This window comes from Pezoporus flaviventris, unplaced genomic scaffold (assembly GCF_033815535.1).
Source record: "Pezoporus flaviventris isolate CSIRO_AGI_PZ_B2104156 unplaced genomic scaffold, CSIRO_AGI_Pfla_v1 ptg000212l, whole genome shotgun sequence".
Classification (NCBI taxonomy): domain Eukaryota; kingdom Metazoa; phylum Chordata; class Aves; order Psittaciformes; family Psittacidae; genus Pezoporus; species Pezoporus flaviventris.
Window position 1 is genome coordinate 876972 of NW_026892760.1, and position 15683 is coordinate 892654.

At 37.4% G+C, this 15683-nt stretch overlaps 1 protein-coding gene across 6 annotated transcripts in view; it reads left to right on the forward strand.

Moving 5' to 3' along the window:
- CCDC171 (coiled-coil domain containing 171) overlaps positions 1-15683 on the forward strand; it is a 149083-nt gene that overhangs the window by 48757 nt on the left and 84643 nt on the right. For all 6 annotated transcript variants that reach the window (XM_061441211.1, XM_061441214.1, XM_061441212.1 and 3 more), the window contains 5 exons: positions 1057-1160; positions 3971-4060; positions 5954-6154; positions 8050-8217; positions 10102-10290. In XM_061441211.1, the coding sequence (XP_061297195.1) occupies positions 1057-1160; positions 3971-4060; positions 5954-6154; positions 8050-8217; positions 10102-10290 (752 nt within the window). The remainder of the gene's footprint in view (positions 1-1056; positions 1161-3970; positions 4061-5953; positions 6155-8049; positions 8218-10101; positions 10291-15683) is intronic.

A 15683-nucleotide genomic window follows, 5' to 3' on the forward strand; every position in this document is an offset into this window, starting at 1 on the left:
ACTGTTTATAGAGTTCAAATGCCACAGATTTTATTCACTTCTTTTGCAAAATGAGGATGTCATTAATGTTGATAAAGTTAGTTTTGCTTATAGAACAGAAACATGTTAAGACTCATGGAAAAGTTGGTACTGGAATTTGTTACAAAGTAAGTTTGTAAATGCTACTTAGTAATATAAATAATGTTAAGAAGAAGAATCTGTCAATAACCTGGTGTTTTGCTGTAACACAAGAAAAAGTGAATAGTTTGTTCTTGGAAATTTAATATCAGCTGACATCTTATGACCTCTTGATCAATACAATGTTGTTTTGCTTTCTTAGCACATTGTACTATGGGCGTTGGAATGCTCAGGCTTGTTCATATGTCCCTAATTAAGGGAGCCAGATCAGAAGTCTCTGTCTAGAGGTTTAATAAATAAGTGTAGTGTGTGTATAATGGATATATCAGCTTTAAGATTTATAATTGAAACGTTATGTAAGACTCTGCAGACAGATAATAAATTTTTTTTATTATTTCCTTTGGAATGAAATTCAAGATCATTTAAAAGGTTTTTAAGACCTCTCCAAGCATAACATAGTCATGTGATCTTTGGCTCAGTAAAGCTTTGAGTAAATGAAGTACTACCTTATAATGTGCATGCTTAGTCACAACAGCAAAATAATGTCAGGAAAAGTGTAATATGTTTGAACTTTCGGGCAACATGTTTTTCAAAGTGTGTTATTATGTGGTTTTAAAGTTGGCTGGTCCAACTGCATGACACAGACTTGACCACAGTAGAATTACATGTGAGACCACATACCAAATATATATTAAGTAGAAATGTAATCCAGAATTTACAGTTCTGTGTCTGTATTAAAGCTTTTATACGAATGTCTGTCTGCTGTGTTGGCTGTAAAAGTACAGCTGTTTGGCTGCATCTCTTGTGGCGAACAAAGCTGCTGTTCAGTATTTTGTACTGTCATTGATGCACTGACTAATTTTAATACCTCTCATCCAGGGTGAGTAGTTTTTTCTGTGTGGCTTTAAGGCTTAATTTTCATTCTGTATTTTCCTTCAGGCACTTGTAAGGACAAAGATAAACCTTCGAGCCTCTCTGTCCTTGAGACTTTGAGGTGTACCTTGACAGCTTACCAGAACAAGCTGGAAGATATGTCTAATGAGGTAACACTTGCACTGTTTGGCTCTATATGTATTGCCTTCGGCCTGCAGCAGTACATACGCTTTGCTTGTAAAAAAAAGTCAGAAGAGTGGGAATGTTGAGTTGACAGATTCACATATACCCAAAGAAATAATCTGTCACTACTGTTTCGCTAATCTAGCCCTACAGTGAAATTTCACTTAAATCTGGGGGACAGGGAAGAGTTTTTTTTTTTTTTTCTTTTTAGTTTAATTTGGTTTTGTTTTCATATTAAGCCTGTTGGGGTTATTATTTTCAATAATTTTTCAGGAAAATGAGCCGTTCATATCTAGGATTTCAGTTAAAAGATGATGACGTAAGAGTTGGGCAGCGTGTACTGCAGTATTCCTAAATATACAACACCTGAGCCTCAGCAGTTATTGATACTAGTTATGTAAATGTGCCTTCCCTTGTACATTTAGAAAGTGGCATAATTTTCAGAGATGTGTGTTTATAATGAAATCTCTTTTGGTGCTGTTTTGAGGTCTTTTCAAGTAAAATAGGACAGTGACAATACTTGTAAATTATCTAGGACAGTAATGGAACTATTTCAGTTTTGGAAGTTTTACCCTTAAAAAAAATCAAATGTTTTCCATGCAGTCCTACTAGTCTTATTTCACTGTCTGAGAAGTCACAATCTTACATTTATTGTCTCATTTGTATTTCTAATATGATTAGATGAATTCTCTTGGTGTAAATGTTTTATGAATTTGTGGCTTTAAAGGCTGTAGAGAGAAGTTAACTGCACTGTTAAAGCTTTCTGTGCAAACTTGTAATTCACTTATCTGTGGATAAAATTGGCAAATACAGAAGGGCAAGGTCTGATAGATAAGACTGTAAGAAAGCTAGTAGTGTTTTTTGATTTCTAGGTTTTGTCTTCTGTTTTGACAAATACATAGTCCAGCTAGTCACTCACAATGTTTAAATAAGAAAAAAAAAAACAAAAAACAGGCAAAAAAGTGTGTCAGCTTTGTCTTTTTTTATTGGGAGAGGAATGGTCTCCCGCAAGACCTTTGAGATTGTTGTGGACACAAAAATAAGTGACCATGGAAGCAGTTATACTTTTGCAAACAGCAAGCACTGCTAGGTATCTCCCAGTGAGATAAGAGAACTGATGTGCATAGTCATTATGAAACTCTTCTGAGACCCAAGTCTGGAAGCTGAAGAGTAACTAGGAACATATTACCCACAGTGAATTGTTATTTGGGGGGGGGAATGTCACGTGATAGGCAGCGCAGTTGAAAAGTCAACTCAGCAGGCTTTGGCTTAGTGATGTGCTTTGTTGTGAAACTGTGCCAGAGACAGCAGTGGGGAGACCAAGGGGGTGGCTGCTAAGAAAGCAAAGAGAGTATTCTGACAGAAAGAAGAATGAACTGTCAAGGAAAATAAATCGCAAGCAGAGCAGGACCAACAGATTACGTGCCACAAGACTTCCCAGTAGGACTGCGTGTGACTGACCCTGAAGTTGTCATATAGAGCCAGAGATCACTGAGCACCTTCATAAAGGGCAGTGCTCTGTCCTTCTTGATTATCCCCACCTCCATAGATAACTCCACTTTTGGCTTTTTATATATTAGATATGTTTAGTAATAAAACTTTTTAATAATGCAATAATGCACAAAGGGACTATGAAGGGCACTGTGCAATAAAAACAGGATGTTTTAATACACAGCAGTAAGGGCTTAGTTTTGAGTAATTATTGGTTCTTTTTAAAGAGAGATTTTAAACAAGACGCTGCATATTGATGGACTTCTTAATATATGTATGCACCTGTATGTACATGTAAAATATGCTGGTAAACTTGCCATGTGTCACCTCTCTTACTGTGTAGAGCATTAGATTAAACAATCTAATTCATTTGTGTGACTGAAAGGTGTATAAGTGTTTTGCTTTTGACAGATAACAGGCTTTCAACTCTCTCTATAGTGCAGATGCTAAAATATTTTTGAGGAGACATAAAACACTAGTAAACCAACAGAAAGACTGCAAATACTCCAGTAGCATTCTGTAGTTTACTGTAATTATTTCTAAGGGTTCTGCCAAGTCTCCTGATTTGAGATAAAATCAAAACCTAATTTCCAAAGTAATTTGTAAATTTTGTAAATTTTTTTTTTTTTTACTTCTGAGTTGCTCCTTAATGTTTAAGTACCAGCAGTAACCTGAACTATAATACATACCTATTCGATGCTTTCTTTCAGACATTTGTATTGCTAACTTCATCATCGGGTAAAGACACAGGTTATAATGATATGTCGTTATCTTTTTTGAAAGTGGAAGGTGAAGCTAGTGCACATACTGATCATGAGCTACCTCTAAGGTGGTTGCTTGTAACATCACAAGTAGCTCAGTAGTCACAGTGAGTCTCAGGAACATGGCTGCTTTTTATGAGTATATGAGTACTGCCCAGCACTCCATAAAAAGTAGAGACCAGGCTTGCAGCTGGACAGTTTCTGCCACTTACTTTGAGAGCTCGTTTTCTCAAACCATGGGCCAGATTATAATCTGAATTTGTTACATTTTCACATGTTTCAAAGTTTGTTTTTTTGTCAGATATTTTGCAAGTTAATGGGAAATTTAATATTGGACTCAGTTGTGGATTCTGCCACTGCTGTTTATCTTAAATCATTATAAAAATCTTAATGCTTTTGTAATAGCGCATTATTGTGTAGAGTATGAATATTGCCAAAGGAATTAGAAACTTTTTTTAAAAATTTATTTATATATAAAATTCTTATATTCAAATGATTATGTAGCATTTTTGTAAAAGCCTGTTTGACCTCCATATTTTTCACAGCTTAGGAAAATGGAGGCTTTGTGTGAAAAGAAGACAAAAGAACTGGAGATATTTGAAGAGAAAATGTGTGCTTTAAGTGAAGACCTCAAGGTATGGTTTCAGGAACTTAACATAAAATATGAAAGTTCTGCAAAAAAATGTATTTTTCTGTAATTATGGTACCTTTTTATCTTATCAGACTAAGTCTCTCTGTTGTATTCTGTTGAGCAGACGAGTTTACCTTGCAAGCTTGTGTGAAGACATGCTGCTTTATTCTGGTTACCACTTTAGACTACCTAACTGATCTTTTCTGATAATAACTGATTGCAGTTCTGAAATAATTCAAAATAGATTTATCAACTTGCAAACTATTGTTTTATATTGAAATCAGCATTGGTAATTTTTTCCTGTTAATTGTTTTTCTCTAGAAAAGGGGGCGAGAATTTAATTACCTCTGTTTGTATGAAAGCACGTTTTATTAAAGATGTCCTTTCCTTTGTTAATTTTTATTGTGTTTATCTGACAAGTTAATGCATGTATGAAGCATCAGGTCAGCCTTAACAGTGTGTAGCCCAAAATTTCCTCAAGTATAAAATCTACCTGAGTACTGATAAAAATACTTGAGAACTTTTTTCTTTAGTTTCTGAACAAGAATTTTTTTTGATCTCTGTTTTTGGCTGACACACCCGTTTAGTAATGTCCTGTCTGGTTACATCAATGGCCAAGGGAATGAGGAAGTCCTGAGGTCATGGTTAAACTTAATCTCCCAACTGGCAGTATATTATATTACTGCCAAAATAGAACATCTCTGTTCCCAGTGTTACTCAGATTCTTTTGCTGGGAATATGCTGCTTTATCACTTTAGTCACAGATGCTTCTGCAGCAGTCATTGAATCTTCATACTAATTGTTACTTGCATGTGATCTCCTGCTATCTGATTGAAACTCTCTTTACCAGTTTATGTTTGGAGAACTTAAGTCTTCTGCTTCTGTTGCAGCACCTTTTTAAGGCACCTAAAAATTTTCCAATCCATTGTAACAGATACCTGTATTCTTCATGCAAAAACTGAATTTGCTACACACAGGTGGTGGTGGTTTTATGCAGTTCACTAGTTTCTTTTTAAATTTTTGCTAATAAATCTGTATATATGAATGCAAACTAGATACACTCTTGACAGCATTTGTGTTACAAAATTGGCATTGCTTTAATCTTTTAGTGTTTTCATTACGAAGAATGAAAGTTGTCACTGTCTGATGAATTTGGAATTATCTTTCCTATTATATTTCCCATATAAGCAGCTATGCTTTTATGAAAAACAAACAGTGCTTTCAGTTTGACCTTTAGCAAAGTTAAGCAGTGCTGGAAGTGCAGTGATTGTAGGAGTGGAAAGCATGTGTATCTGTCCACTCCATCTCAGCAATCTTCTGGCTGAAATGGGGTAGTGTATTCAGTTCTTTGTTTACCTTGCAAGACTTGGTACTAGTAATGTAATGACTGTATTTATGGTAATTTCTGATTATTAGTTTCTTCCAAAGGTCCAGTCTCCAAAGAGAGTCGCATTTTTTTTACTGTGCAGACAAAGAATGCAGTGGGTAACAGCAGATGTCTGTGTTGTCTACCTACTCAGCTGTAGTGAATCGGAGATTTACTTAGGAACATAGTGTATCTTTTCACTAGCTCTGAGAGCTTTCTACTCTCTGTGGAGAATAACTTGCATCCATGCATTCTGTATCTCAGTTGCGGCGGTAAAGGGGATTCAGAAGGTCACTGCACCATGGTGCTTTTAACTCTGAAATGGATTTCTGATGCTGTCTAGTAACAAACTGTGGAGAAAGACTATTATTAGTTTTGAAATTCTGTTTTTGAAAGATACTTAGCTTAGCCTGCAGTCTTCTGAACACATGTGGCTATACGACTGTTTACTTCCTCAGATGCTGAGCACTGGATATCAGGAAACATTTTATAGAGTAAAATTCTCTTCTGTTCCATGATTTTGTTCTACAGGAAGCTCAGGATAACCTAGATGATGCCAATAAAGAGTTAAATCATCTGCACACTAAATGTACAGACAGAGAGACTTTAATAGGAGCTTTAAAAATTGAACTGCTGAATGTACAGCAATGCTGGGAGAAGGAGAAAGTACGTGTCACAGAATCTGAAAATGAAATCCAGAAGCTTACCAGGGCTTACCAGAAGGATATGGAGGTATTACCAAAGACAAGATGACTGTCAAAGAGCGTCTTTATTTAATCTTAACTTTATACATTTACATACATCAAATGGTTATTCTTAGTCTTAACAGATTTATCCCTGAAATATGATTTTAAGATACGTATTTTGAAATATGTATTTAATATCTACAGGATCTCAGGACATACTCGTTCTCCTTCCTTCTGTAGCAGAATTAATAACTTAACCCTTCCAGTGTTTGATTTTTTGATCAACTAAGTTTATTTAAAGAGCTATGCCTGATGAACAATTATTTCTTTCTTTCAAATTGAAAGTTAACAAAAATGTTTTACAATTGAAACATACAATAGTCATCATCATGTGTTACTAATTCACATGGCAATTGATAGATAGCAAATGTGGAGTTGAGGTAGTTTCGCCTGCATGACACAAACCCTAGAAATTCTTATTTGTTACCTGTTAGCTTGTTGTGGTATGCTGTATGTGGGAATTGCTGCACAAAGTCTTGTTTCAGAACTGTTATCTCTCTCCTTATATTTGTTTACAGATGTTAGTTTTATTGCTTTTTCTCCCCCAGTAAAGCAAAAAAGTACTAGCAATAGCAATGATATACTTTATCATGGTTGTGCATATTGAGCTCATTACTTCCCCAGATTTGGACATGGATGCCAACTGAGTAAAAAGAAAACATTCTTTCCACCTCTTTTACAGTCTGGTATTTAATTTGTGTCCACATGAAGCAGCTGGAATTGTTATACACATGAGATAATGATTAAAGTGAATGAAACTACAGGCTTGGCTATATTGTAAAGTCAGCATGTCTACAACACTGTGGTTGCATTCAACATGTGTGAATTGATTTTGGGTCTTGGGATCTCCTTTTCACGCCAAATGGATAATTACCATCCTTGATTTGTCACAGCTCAAGCAAAAATGTAATGGTGGTGACACACTGAATTTTCAGTAGGGAATGAGATCTGCTAGAAGTGAAGTTTAAACTAAACTGCAATTTTTTATTGCCTAAAAATACCATTGAGTAATTTTGAGAAAATGCACTGAAGTATAATGGAAAGGGCTCAGAAAAAGCATAGTTCCCCATCTCGGTAACACAACTTCTTAATGTAAAGCCTCATCCAGGGCCCCTGAAAAACAATGGGAACCTTTGCAATAGTTTACTGACTTGGAATAAAGGCTCTGTTTCTTGTGGCTTTTGAGGTACAGCTTTCTATTGTTGTCTTAATCGAAATTGCTAAGTTGCATATATGTACTAAAAGGATGAAGGCTGAAATTTCTGTTGCATGCTGTTGTTCCTGAAGTGTATTGGTAACTTGCATCAATTTATTATGTTTGCACTAAAATATTTGTATCTATTATACTTACATGAAAATTAGTGTAAATGAATGAGGCATGGCTTGAGGAATTTAACTGGTGAAGCTACAAGTCTATTACACATAATCAGCACAAAAATAATTTTTTAAGGACTTTAGAGTGGTAATTGTATAAGCAGTGTGCTATGCTGCTAAACTAATCAGACAACTTTCTATGTATTGGGCAGATATAGGAGGTGCGTACAATTTGATTGTACCTGAACATGTTAACATGAATGATCAGATTGCATCTACTAATAGCACGAAAATTTTTATTTGTATCAGATACTAGTTCTGACCACTGCAAGATTGGGCTGGCTTTATTTGTGTAATCAGACAAATTTTGAATAACCGTTTCCTTACTCTGGCTTTAATACGTATGGCTGCAAATATTAACAAGGGATTGAGGAATTTTGACAAGATTTGAGAATTGGCATTGTGGGGTTTTCAGCTGTGTGCAGCTCACATTATTACACATATGATGCATCTCTTTGGATTATAACACTGTTCAGATACAACAGTTAATTTTTCTTTTTGTTTCAGGAGAAGCTAACCTTCCTCCATAGCTTATACCAGCGTTTGGTAGCAGGCTGTGTGCTTATAAAACAACCAGAAGGCATCATAGATAGATTCTCTTGGTCTGAGCTTTGTGCAGTCTTGCAGGAGAATGTTGATGCCCTGATCTTAGACCTCACCGGGGCTAATGAGAAGGTAAGTGTCCTTAGGCACCAGCTACTTCTATTAAATTCAGTGACATTTGTCCACATCACAGTATCATTAAAAAGGACTGACATTCATCTTATTTCAAAAAGAATTTGGATGTTAATAATTCAGTACCATTAATTATGGCTTGTCTACAACTCGGTTTGATGCCATTGCTGTGGGCATGTAAATGTGACTGAAGTCTGTATGAAGTCTCTAAGCTCCACTTTCTGTGCAGGACATGCTAATAGTACTAGCCAATATTAGCCACAGGGACCTAATTAAAAGAAAATAAATTAATCTTACTGATGAAGCAATTCAAAGGACTTAGTCATTTACACTAATAAAGCAAGTCTTTATTTTAGCATAAAACAGAAACAAAATGCACTTCAGGATCTTCATCTTTAAATTTCATGTTTATGATTCAGAGGTACTATCTGAAAAAATGCTAGTGTGTTTATTTGGTTTAATTGTAACTTTTGGATTATGAAATTTGTGTTCAGAAATACAATAAAAAACATTTATTTTCATAAAGTTTGTTAATATTTAAGGGAGATGATGTACTTTTCTGAATGATTTTAATGTGAATAAGCTTACGTGGCTTTTCTCCCCGGAAATCCCTGTGTTTTCAGGAATGAAAAGACTTCTTTTTAAATAACTTAAACTGGCTCCAAGGGGTAACGTATGCCACTCTTCAGGATTTCAGTTCGTGTTCTGCCTGCACTGATCAGGCTGGTCATACAGTCTAATACAGTGGCTCCAGATCTTGTCTGCTCTGACATTTTGTTCTTCAGGCACAGGAGGGGAAAGCTCTTTCAGGAGTTTCTCATCCGCTGGAATTGTGGCCTCTGTTATGGCTGGATTAAGGGACAAGGCTGGTTACAGTGAACTGTGTTTTCACTCTGCCCATTATTTAGTAAACACCGCAGAAGTCAATGGAATTTACCAAAGAGGGATTGTGCAGATTGGATGTATGGTTCTATTTTCCTTTTGATGTCAAGGAGGGAAAGGAATGGAAGAGAAGGGCTTGAACATTGTTGGCAGTGTTTGGGGGGGTTGTGTATTATCGTTTCTTGCTTTTTAATTTAGTATGGTTATTGACATTGATTATGAGGTCTCTGGGGCTCTTTCCATGTTCCCACCAGCTTTTCAGTGATTTGGGGCAGTTACCTGTGTGTTACCTGCTTACTGAGAACAAATTTTTTTCTCCTGAAGTTCTGTGTGATCTCTTTGGAAGATATCTTGCTGATATTCTAGTATCTAGTAACTAATAATGAAGTATAGGCATATGTATTTAGAGGTCATTGTTAGCTTAACTCATTTCTCCATTTAGTTTGCATGAGACCTGCAAAACTAGACCACAGAGTGAATCCCTTCATGCTTGTTGAAAACACATCATAAACAAATGAGCTACTTGGAAGAAAAACATTCTGTGCACTGAAATTTCCTGAAATTATTTTAGTGTTGAATAATACGTGGAATGTTTCAACTTTCCAGTAAAACAAACAAACAAACCCCCCCAAAAAGGGCTATTTTTTTATTATTACTTGCTAATTTAGCAGCACAAAATTTACTGCACTTGTTTCAGAGTAATACAGTAAGTGTCCAGTTCATGTTTCCAACAAAGAAGGCAACAGGTATATGCAAGGTGTTATAAGGATGACAAAACTGAAACCAACGAAAATTCATTATCCCTAGATATGTCTCAGTTTTCTTGAAGGAGTCAAGTAAGCAATCTGTCATTAAAGGTTTTTACTTATTTTAAATAAATGTGTTGAAGAAATTACAATTTGATTTTATGATGAAATAGCCTGTGCTTAAATTAATATGTACAATTAAAGTAAAAAAGTGTTTTGGGAGGTAAAACAATTTTTTTAAATATATGTCACACAGATATCTCATCTAGAATGTATTTGTAAGAGCAAGTCTGATACTGTGAAGGAGCTTCAGCAGAGCCAGGAAGATGCTTTTAGTGAAATGGCTGAACAAATGAAAGCACAGGAAAGCTGTTGGCAGAAACAAAAAGTGTATCTGGAGCAGCAGTACTATGGTCTCCTTGGGGAAGTTCATGCAAGGGTACAGGTATGGTGCTGTGAACCTCTGATTTTTTTATTTTTTCTTGTAAATATTTAATGGATTATTTCAGTGCTTTTTTCAGCTACTAACCAATTTAAGGTTGTTTGGGAGTTTCATTGTATCGTTAAAATAATAATAAAAAAAAAATTAAAAACCCGGCACACTCTCCCCCTATTCTGCTAGCATTAACTTCACTTCTAGCAAGAAACAAATTACTTTGTTAAAACATTCCAAAAGTGATTTGTTTAATTTGGTGTAACAGTTGCTATTGATTTCTTTTTATTTTGAGAATGTTAAAGCTGTAAGACTGAAATGCCCTGTTTAAAGAATTGTACAGGGCAGCAGTTACTTCTTCAGTGTCCTGCTTTGTAAAGACTCTGTAGAGTAATGGTGATGTGGTGTCATCTGGTGATAAATTTAGTCATATACATTCTGACCAATTAACAGTTACATTTGTAGATTTCTGCAGTATCAAAGGACTCTATTGTACAACTACTACAATGAGCAGTGGTTCAGAAGTGTAAAATTGCTGTCACTGATTGTTAGAAAAGTTGTTTGCAATCTAAAATTTTCACTGTTGTTCTACAAACACAGTTCATTGTCTTTTCAGTTACATTCCTTTACACGTGTTTCAGTTAAGTGTTATGAAATAGAGTGTCCTGGGTTCAGCAGTAGCAGTCATGTTTCTCCTTTGTGGTAGCTGGTGCAGTGCTGTGTTTTGACTTCCATTCATTTCAGAGAAATGAATAGGCCTTGTTATTTGCTACTTCATCAGGAGAATATTTGACTCAGCTCTTGGGTTTGGAACTCTGTGCATTCTGACAGATGTATTTACAAAGTGTTCTTCAGACAGAGCAATTCACGGTAATTTCTTAGGAATGAGTTAAAATCTTGTATATATTTTTTGCTTGATATTTACATCTCACATTGGAGATTTACAATACTAAAAGTATCCCTGTAAGTAGAATAAGTGGCGTCCAGACTTACATTAACTTCTCCCAACATCCTGTAGTTTCGTCTAATGAAATCATTGCCAACAAACAGAATGATAACATGAGACAGCTTAATTTGAAAAATTACTTTTCCTTGTGTCCTGGGTTCAGCAGTAGCAGTCAATTTTTCTCCTTCTTAGTAGCTGGTGCAGTGCTGTGTTTTGACTTTCAGCCTGGGAACAGAGCTGATAACACTGATGTTTACTCTGACCAAGGACTTTGTGAGTCTCATGCTCTGCCAGGGAGGAGGGGAGGCCAGGAGGAAGCAGGGACAGGACACCTGACCCAAACTGACCAAAGAGGTATTCCATACCACAGCACGTCATACCCGGAGAGGTAACTGGGAGTTACCCAGAAGGGCACTCTCTTCTTGATCGGGCTCGTTTCAGCGAGTGGTATTGTATTCTCTTCCCTTGTTATTTCTCTTATCATTATTATCATTGGTGGCAGCAGCAGTGTTTTGTGTTATACCTTAGTTACTGGACTGTTCTTATCTCAGCCCGTGGGGGGGTTGGGGCCGACGACGACAAGGAAAGAAAGAAGTGGGGAGAGAGGAAACTGTGTGGCTGACTGTGTTTTAACCATGACGGTTTCTTTTTTTTGCAGTGCTGTGCTTGCAGCTGGGGTAGCCGCACTGTCTGTTGCAGTCGAAGTTTGCGTAGCTGCTCTACTTGTTGTTAGCTGCGCTGTTCATTGCAGCCAAAGTTTGGGTAGCTTGTCGCTGAGGGTGGTGTAGCTTGCTGTGCTTGGAGCTGAAGTAGCTGCGCAACTGTTGCTTTGCCCTCAGATCCGCCGACATTCTTTTCCTTTTGAAGGTGCTGGATAGTGTTGAACAAGGCCCTGTAAGCATAGGCCAAGCCCCAGCACGTTGCCATGATTTGTCCATCTCTGGTATGGCCAGAATGACCACACACCTTATTTAAGTGTTTTACTAATTTTTCTGGATTTTGCACTTGTTTGTTGGTGAAATTCCAAAGTACTGGAGGGGCCCACTGACCTAGACCCTTGCCCATACTAGCCCACAAACCCTGCCACTGATGGGTGTCCAGCCTCAGGGAAAATCTCTCGGTCCTCCTATATCATTGTTTAACCCCAGACAAGACCCAGACCTGACTCTGCTTAACTCTTGAAATCAGACGAAATGGTCGTGGGCAAAACACACTCTGTATGCATGCCAGCATGGTGATTCCCATCACAATCAGCAAACAAGTCTCAACAGCATTAAAATGCCATTCAAAGACTTCAAAACTCTCAAACGTAAACGGTCTGGAGTGGGGTACTGGGAGGGTAAAAGGATGTCTCCTTCACAGTTTGAGCATCCGAGAAGGAGAAAAAAAGATGTGTAATTGCTAAGCACTTCTGTTATATACCTCCCAAAGTATAAAGGTGGTGACCACACTGGGAACATAAACCAGATCAGTTTCATGATCAATGATTCTATTGTATTACAAGTCATTACCATAAAGTACAATGAGACAAGAACCTTAGCCCAAGCCCCACACTTGAAAAACATTAACACAGCAAATCGCCTCTAAGTAAGGTGCAATATACTGAAACTGAGATCAAGAGCAACAACTTTGAGAGCCAATAAATCAGCATTGTGACGAGTGACTATTAATCTGAAACAATGAATGCTTATCACAAATTCGATTAGACACACTCCGGTCAGATCTGTCATTATCTCAACCGCTTGTGCCCCATGGTGGGGGCCAAAAGAAACTGTCATTGTTTAAACCCAGTCAGCCACGCAGTTTCTACTCCCCCTGCTTCTTTCTTTCCTTCCCCCGCCCCCTGCTCCCAGAGTGATTCGGAGGAAAATCGAAAAAATGTAACTCCGATGGGTTGAGATAAGAACAGTCTAGTAACTAAGGTATAGCACAAACCACTGCTGCTACCACCAATAATAATAAGAGAAATAACGAGGGAAGAGAATATGATACTACTCGCTGAAACGAGCCCAACCAAGAAGAGAGTGCCCTTCTGGGTAACTCCCAGTTACCTCCCTGGGTATGACGTGCTGTGGTATGGAATACCTCTTTGGTCAGTTTGGGTCAGGTGTCCTGTCCCTGCTTCCTCCTGGCCTCCCCTCCTCCCTGGCAGAGCATGAGACTCACAAAGTCCTTGGTCAGGGTAAACATCAGTGTTGTCAGCTCTGTTCCCAGGCTGAAAGTCAAAACACAGCACTGCACCAGCTACCAAGGAGAAAAATTGACTGCTACTGCTGAACCCAGGACACCTTGCTAAAGAAAAAGGGGACACACAGTTTAGATTTCTACCTCCTACAGATGCTGAAAAAAAAAAAAATAAAGTCCTGAGTCATCTCTTGTGGAATTCTTAGCATATTGTGGAGAATTGGTGCTGTGCAGTACTGTACCATTCTTTGGGATGGTGCTGAACCAACTGGTCTGTTCAGCTGAAATATGTAAAGAGCTATCAGAGCATGTTCTGAAATAATGGCTCTCTTTGGAGAGTGCATTAGGCGTGTCTTCTAGAAAATAGTTTCATCTGTCAACTTGCAGTACAGGTCTGCTGGGTTTCGTAAAGGGAAATGCTTTCCCTTAGAAATAGATGGGCATGTTTTGTAGTTCATATTGCAAGTTGGAGTACAGTAGTTGGAGTACAGGCTGATAGTGTTGTAATCTAGGCAGTGTGTGTCTGTGTTCAACAAAACTTTGTTGCATCTTTTTACCATCCTGTATTCCAGTTGCCTGCCTTACCATTCAGTGTCAGTCTGGAAAGAGAAGCGTCTTAATTTCTTCTGTATTTCTTCTGTATTTCTGACTTTGGGCCTGCAAATACCAGATGAAACCTTTACCTTTCTGGAAACCATAGGGTCCCTGGATGTCTTCTGTTAGGGCTATCCTAATCCTGATTGCTTGTTTTTCATAAGACCTGACTGTCTTTTACCCTATTTGTCTGCAAGATCACTGCTCTTTTGGATCATAGGTGTGTGGACAGATTAACTTTGTCGCCTTATTTCCATAGGAAACAAGGAAAAATGTGCCTCAAGTTATGGAATGTCATCTAAGGGTCTTTTAGATATTACTGTATGCCAGTGTTTATGTAAACATACAGAATGCAATATTTAAATTTAATTAACAGGCTTTATTCATTAAACTTTATAGGAAACATATAATCAGTGCAAGTGGAATATGATTTGCCATTATTCTGTATTTCATTGTAGAACTGTGGGTCTCATCACTCTAGGACATTTATTCTAGCAGTACAAGGAAACTGTAATAATTTGCTGTATTTTCCATCCAAAAATCTGAGTGTTAATTACAAGCAGTTCAATAAACCAATCCCTTGTAGGCTCTGCTCCCTTTCCAGAAGTGGAAGAGTAGTGATTTTTACTGTCATGCACCAAGCTAATGGTGCATCATAGGATGCATGCTTTTGCAAGTTTGTCTTCAACCAGTGTTCTGTGCCTTTTTCTAGATACTTTCTCCTCAGAGATCCTGGGTTGAGACTTCTTTAGTTTTTGCAGTTGACAGTACATGTACAAAGGCAGACTGAGACTGAGTCAATTCAGACTCTCAGAAGTTTGCTGATTGCTCCAACTACACAGCAGTATGAGTAATGTATGTTGGAAATTACTGTTTTTCTTTCTTGGAGCTGTGGTAGAGTGAGGGCTCTTCAGAATGGTCTCCTTATGATTAAACTGTAATATTGCAGTACCTTCAGGCTTTAGTAGCGATGACACCTGCCACTGCTTCTGTCCCCAGCCATGCTGTTCAGGGTCCCTGATTGCAAGATAGAATCTACGGATGCTAATAGGTAACTGCTTCAAAGCTGTTACTGTAGGCCAGATGGACAATGTAATCAGAAAGCAGTTTCACTGTTTTTCTCTAGGACAAAAATTCCCAGAGTGGCCTTATCATAGATCAGCAGTAAACAGGCACTCTATAGATACTGCTTTTCTTTGTCAGTGGTCTCTGTTGGCAGAGTTAATGGAGCCTAAATTGCATATGCTTTTTACTTGCCTTCTGTAACAGAAGTGCAGTCCTCTTGATTTGATGGTGTGCCATTTTGAAAATGCTACTGTGCTTGTTCCTTAGCCTCTCAAAAATATTTATTTAGACTTTGCACACTCTCACAGAAAATGTCCTCTGAATTTTTACTGTCAGTTGCTGTTTATTATGTAGACATTTATTAATCTGTCCCCATTTTTTTTTTTTTGTGGCAACCACTTAAAATAGAAGGGGTTTGTTCTGATATGCAAAAACGTGTTGCAAGACAAAAATCATGTAGCTACTTAAAAAATGTTAATTTCAACAGAAAAATAAAAAGTTTTCTAAATGGGAAAGGGAAAAAGACCTCTAGGGAGGAAAAATATCTTATTTGCACTGTTTTTTTTTTGTTGTTGTTGTTTGGCAGCCTGGCTTTTATAGCAAGGCTGGTGAAATA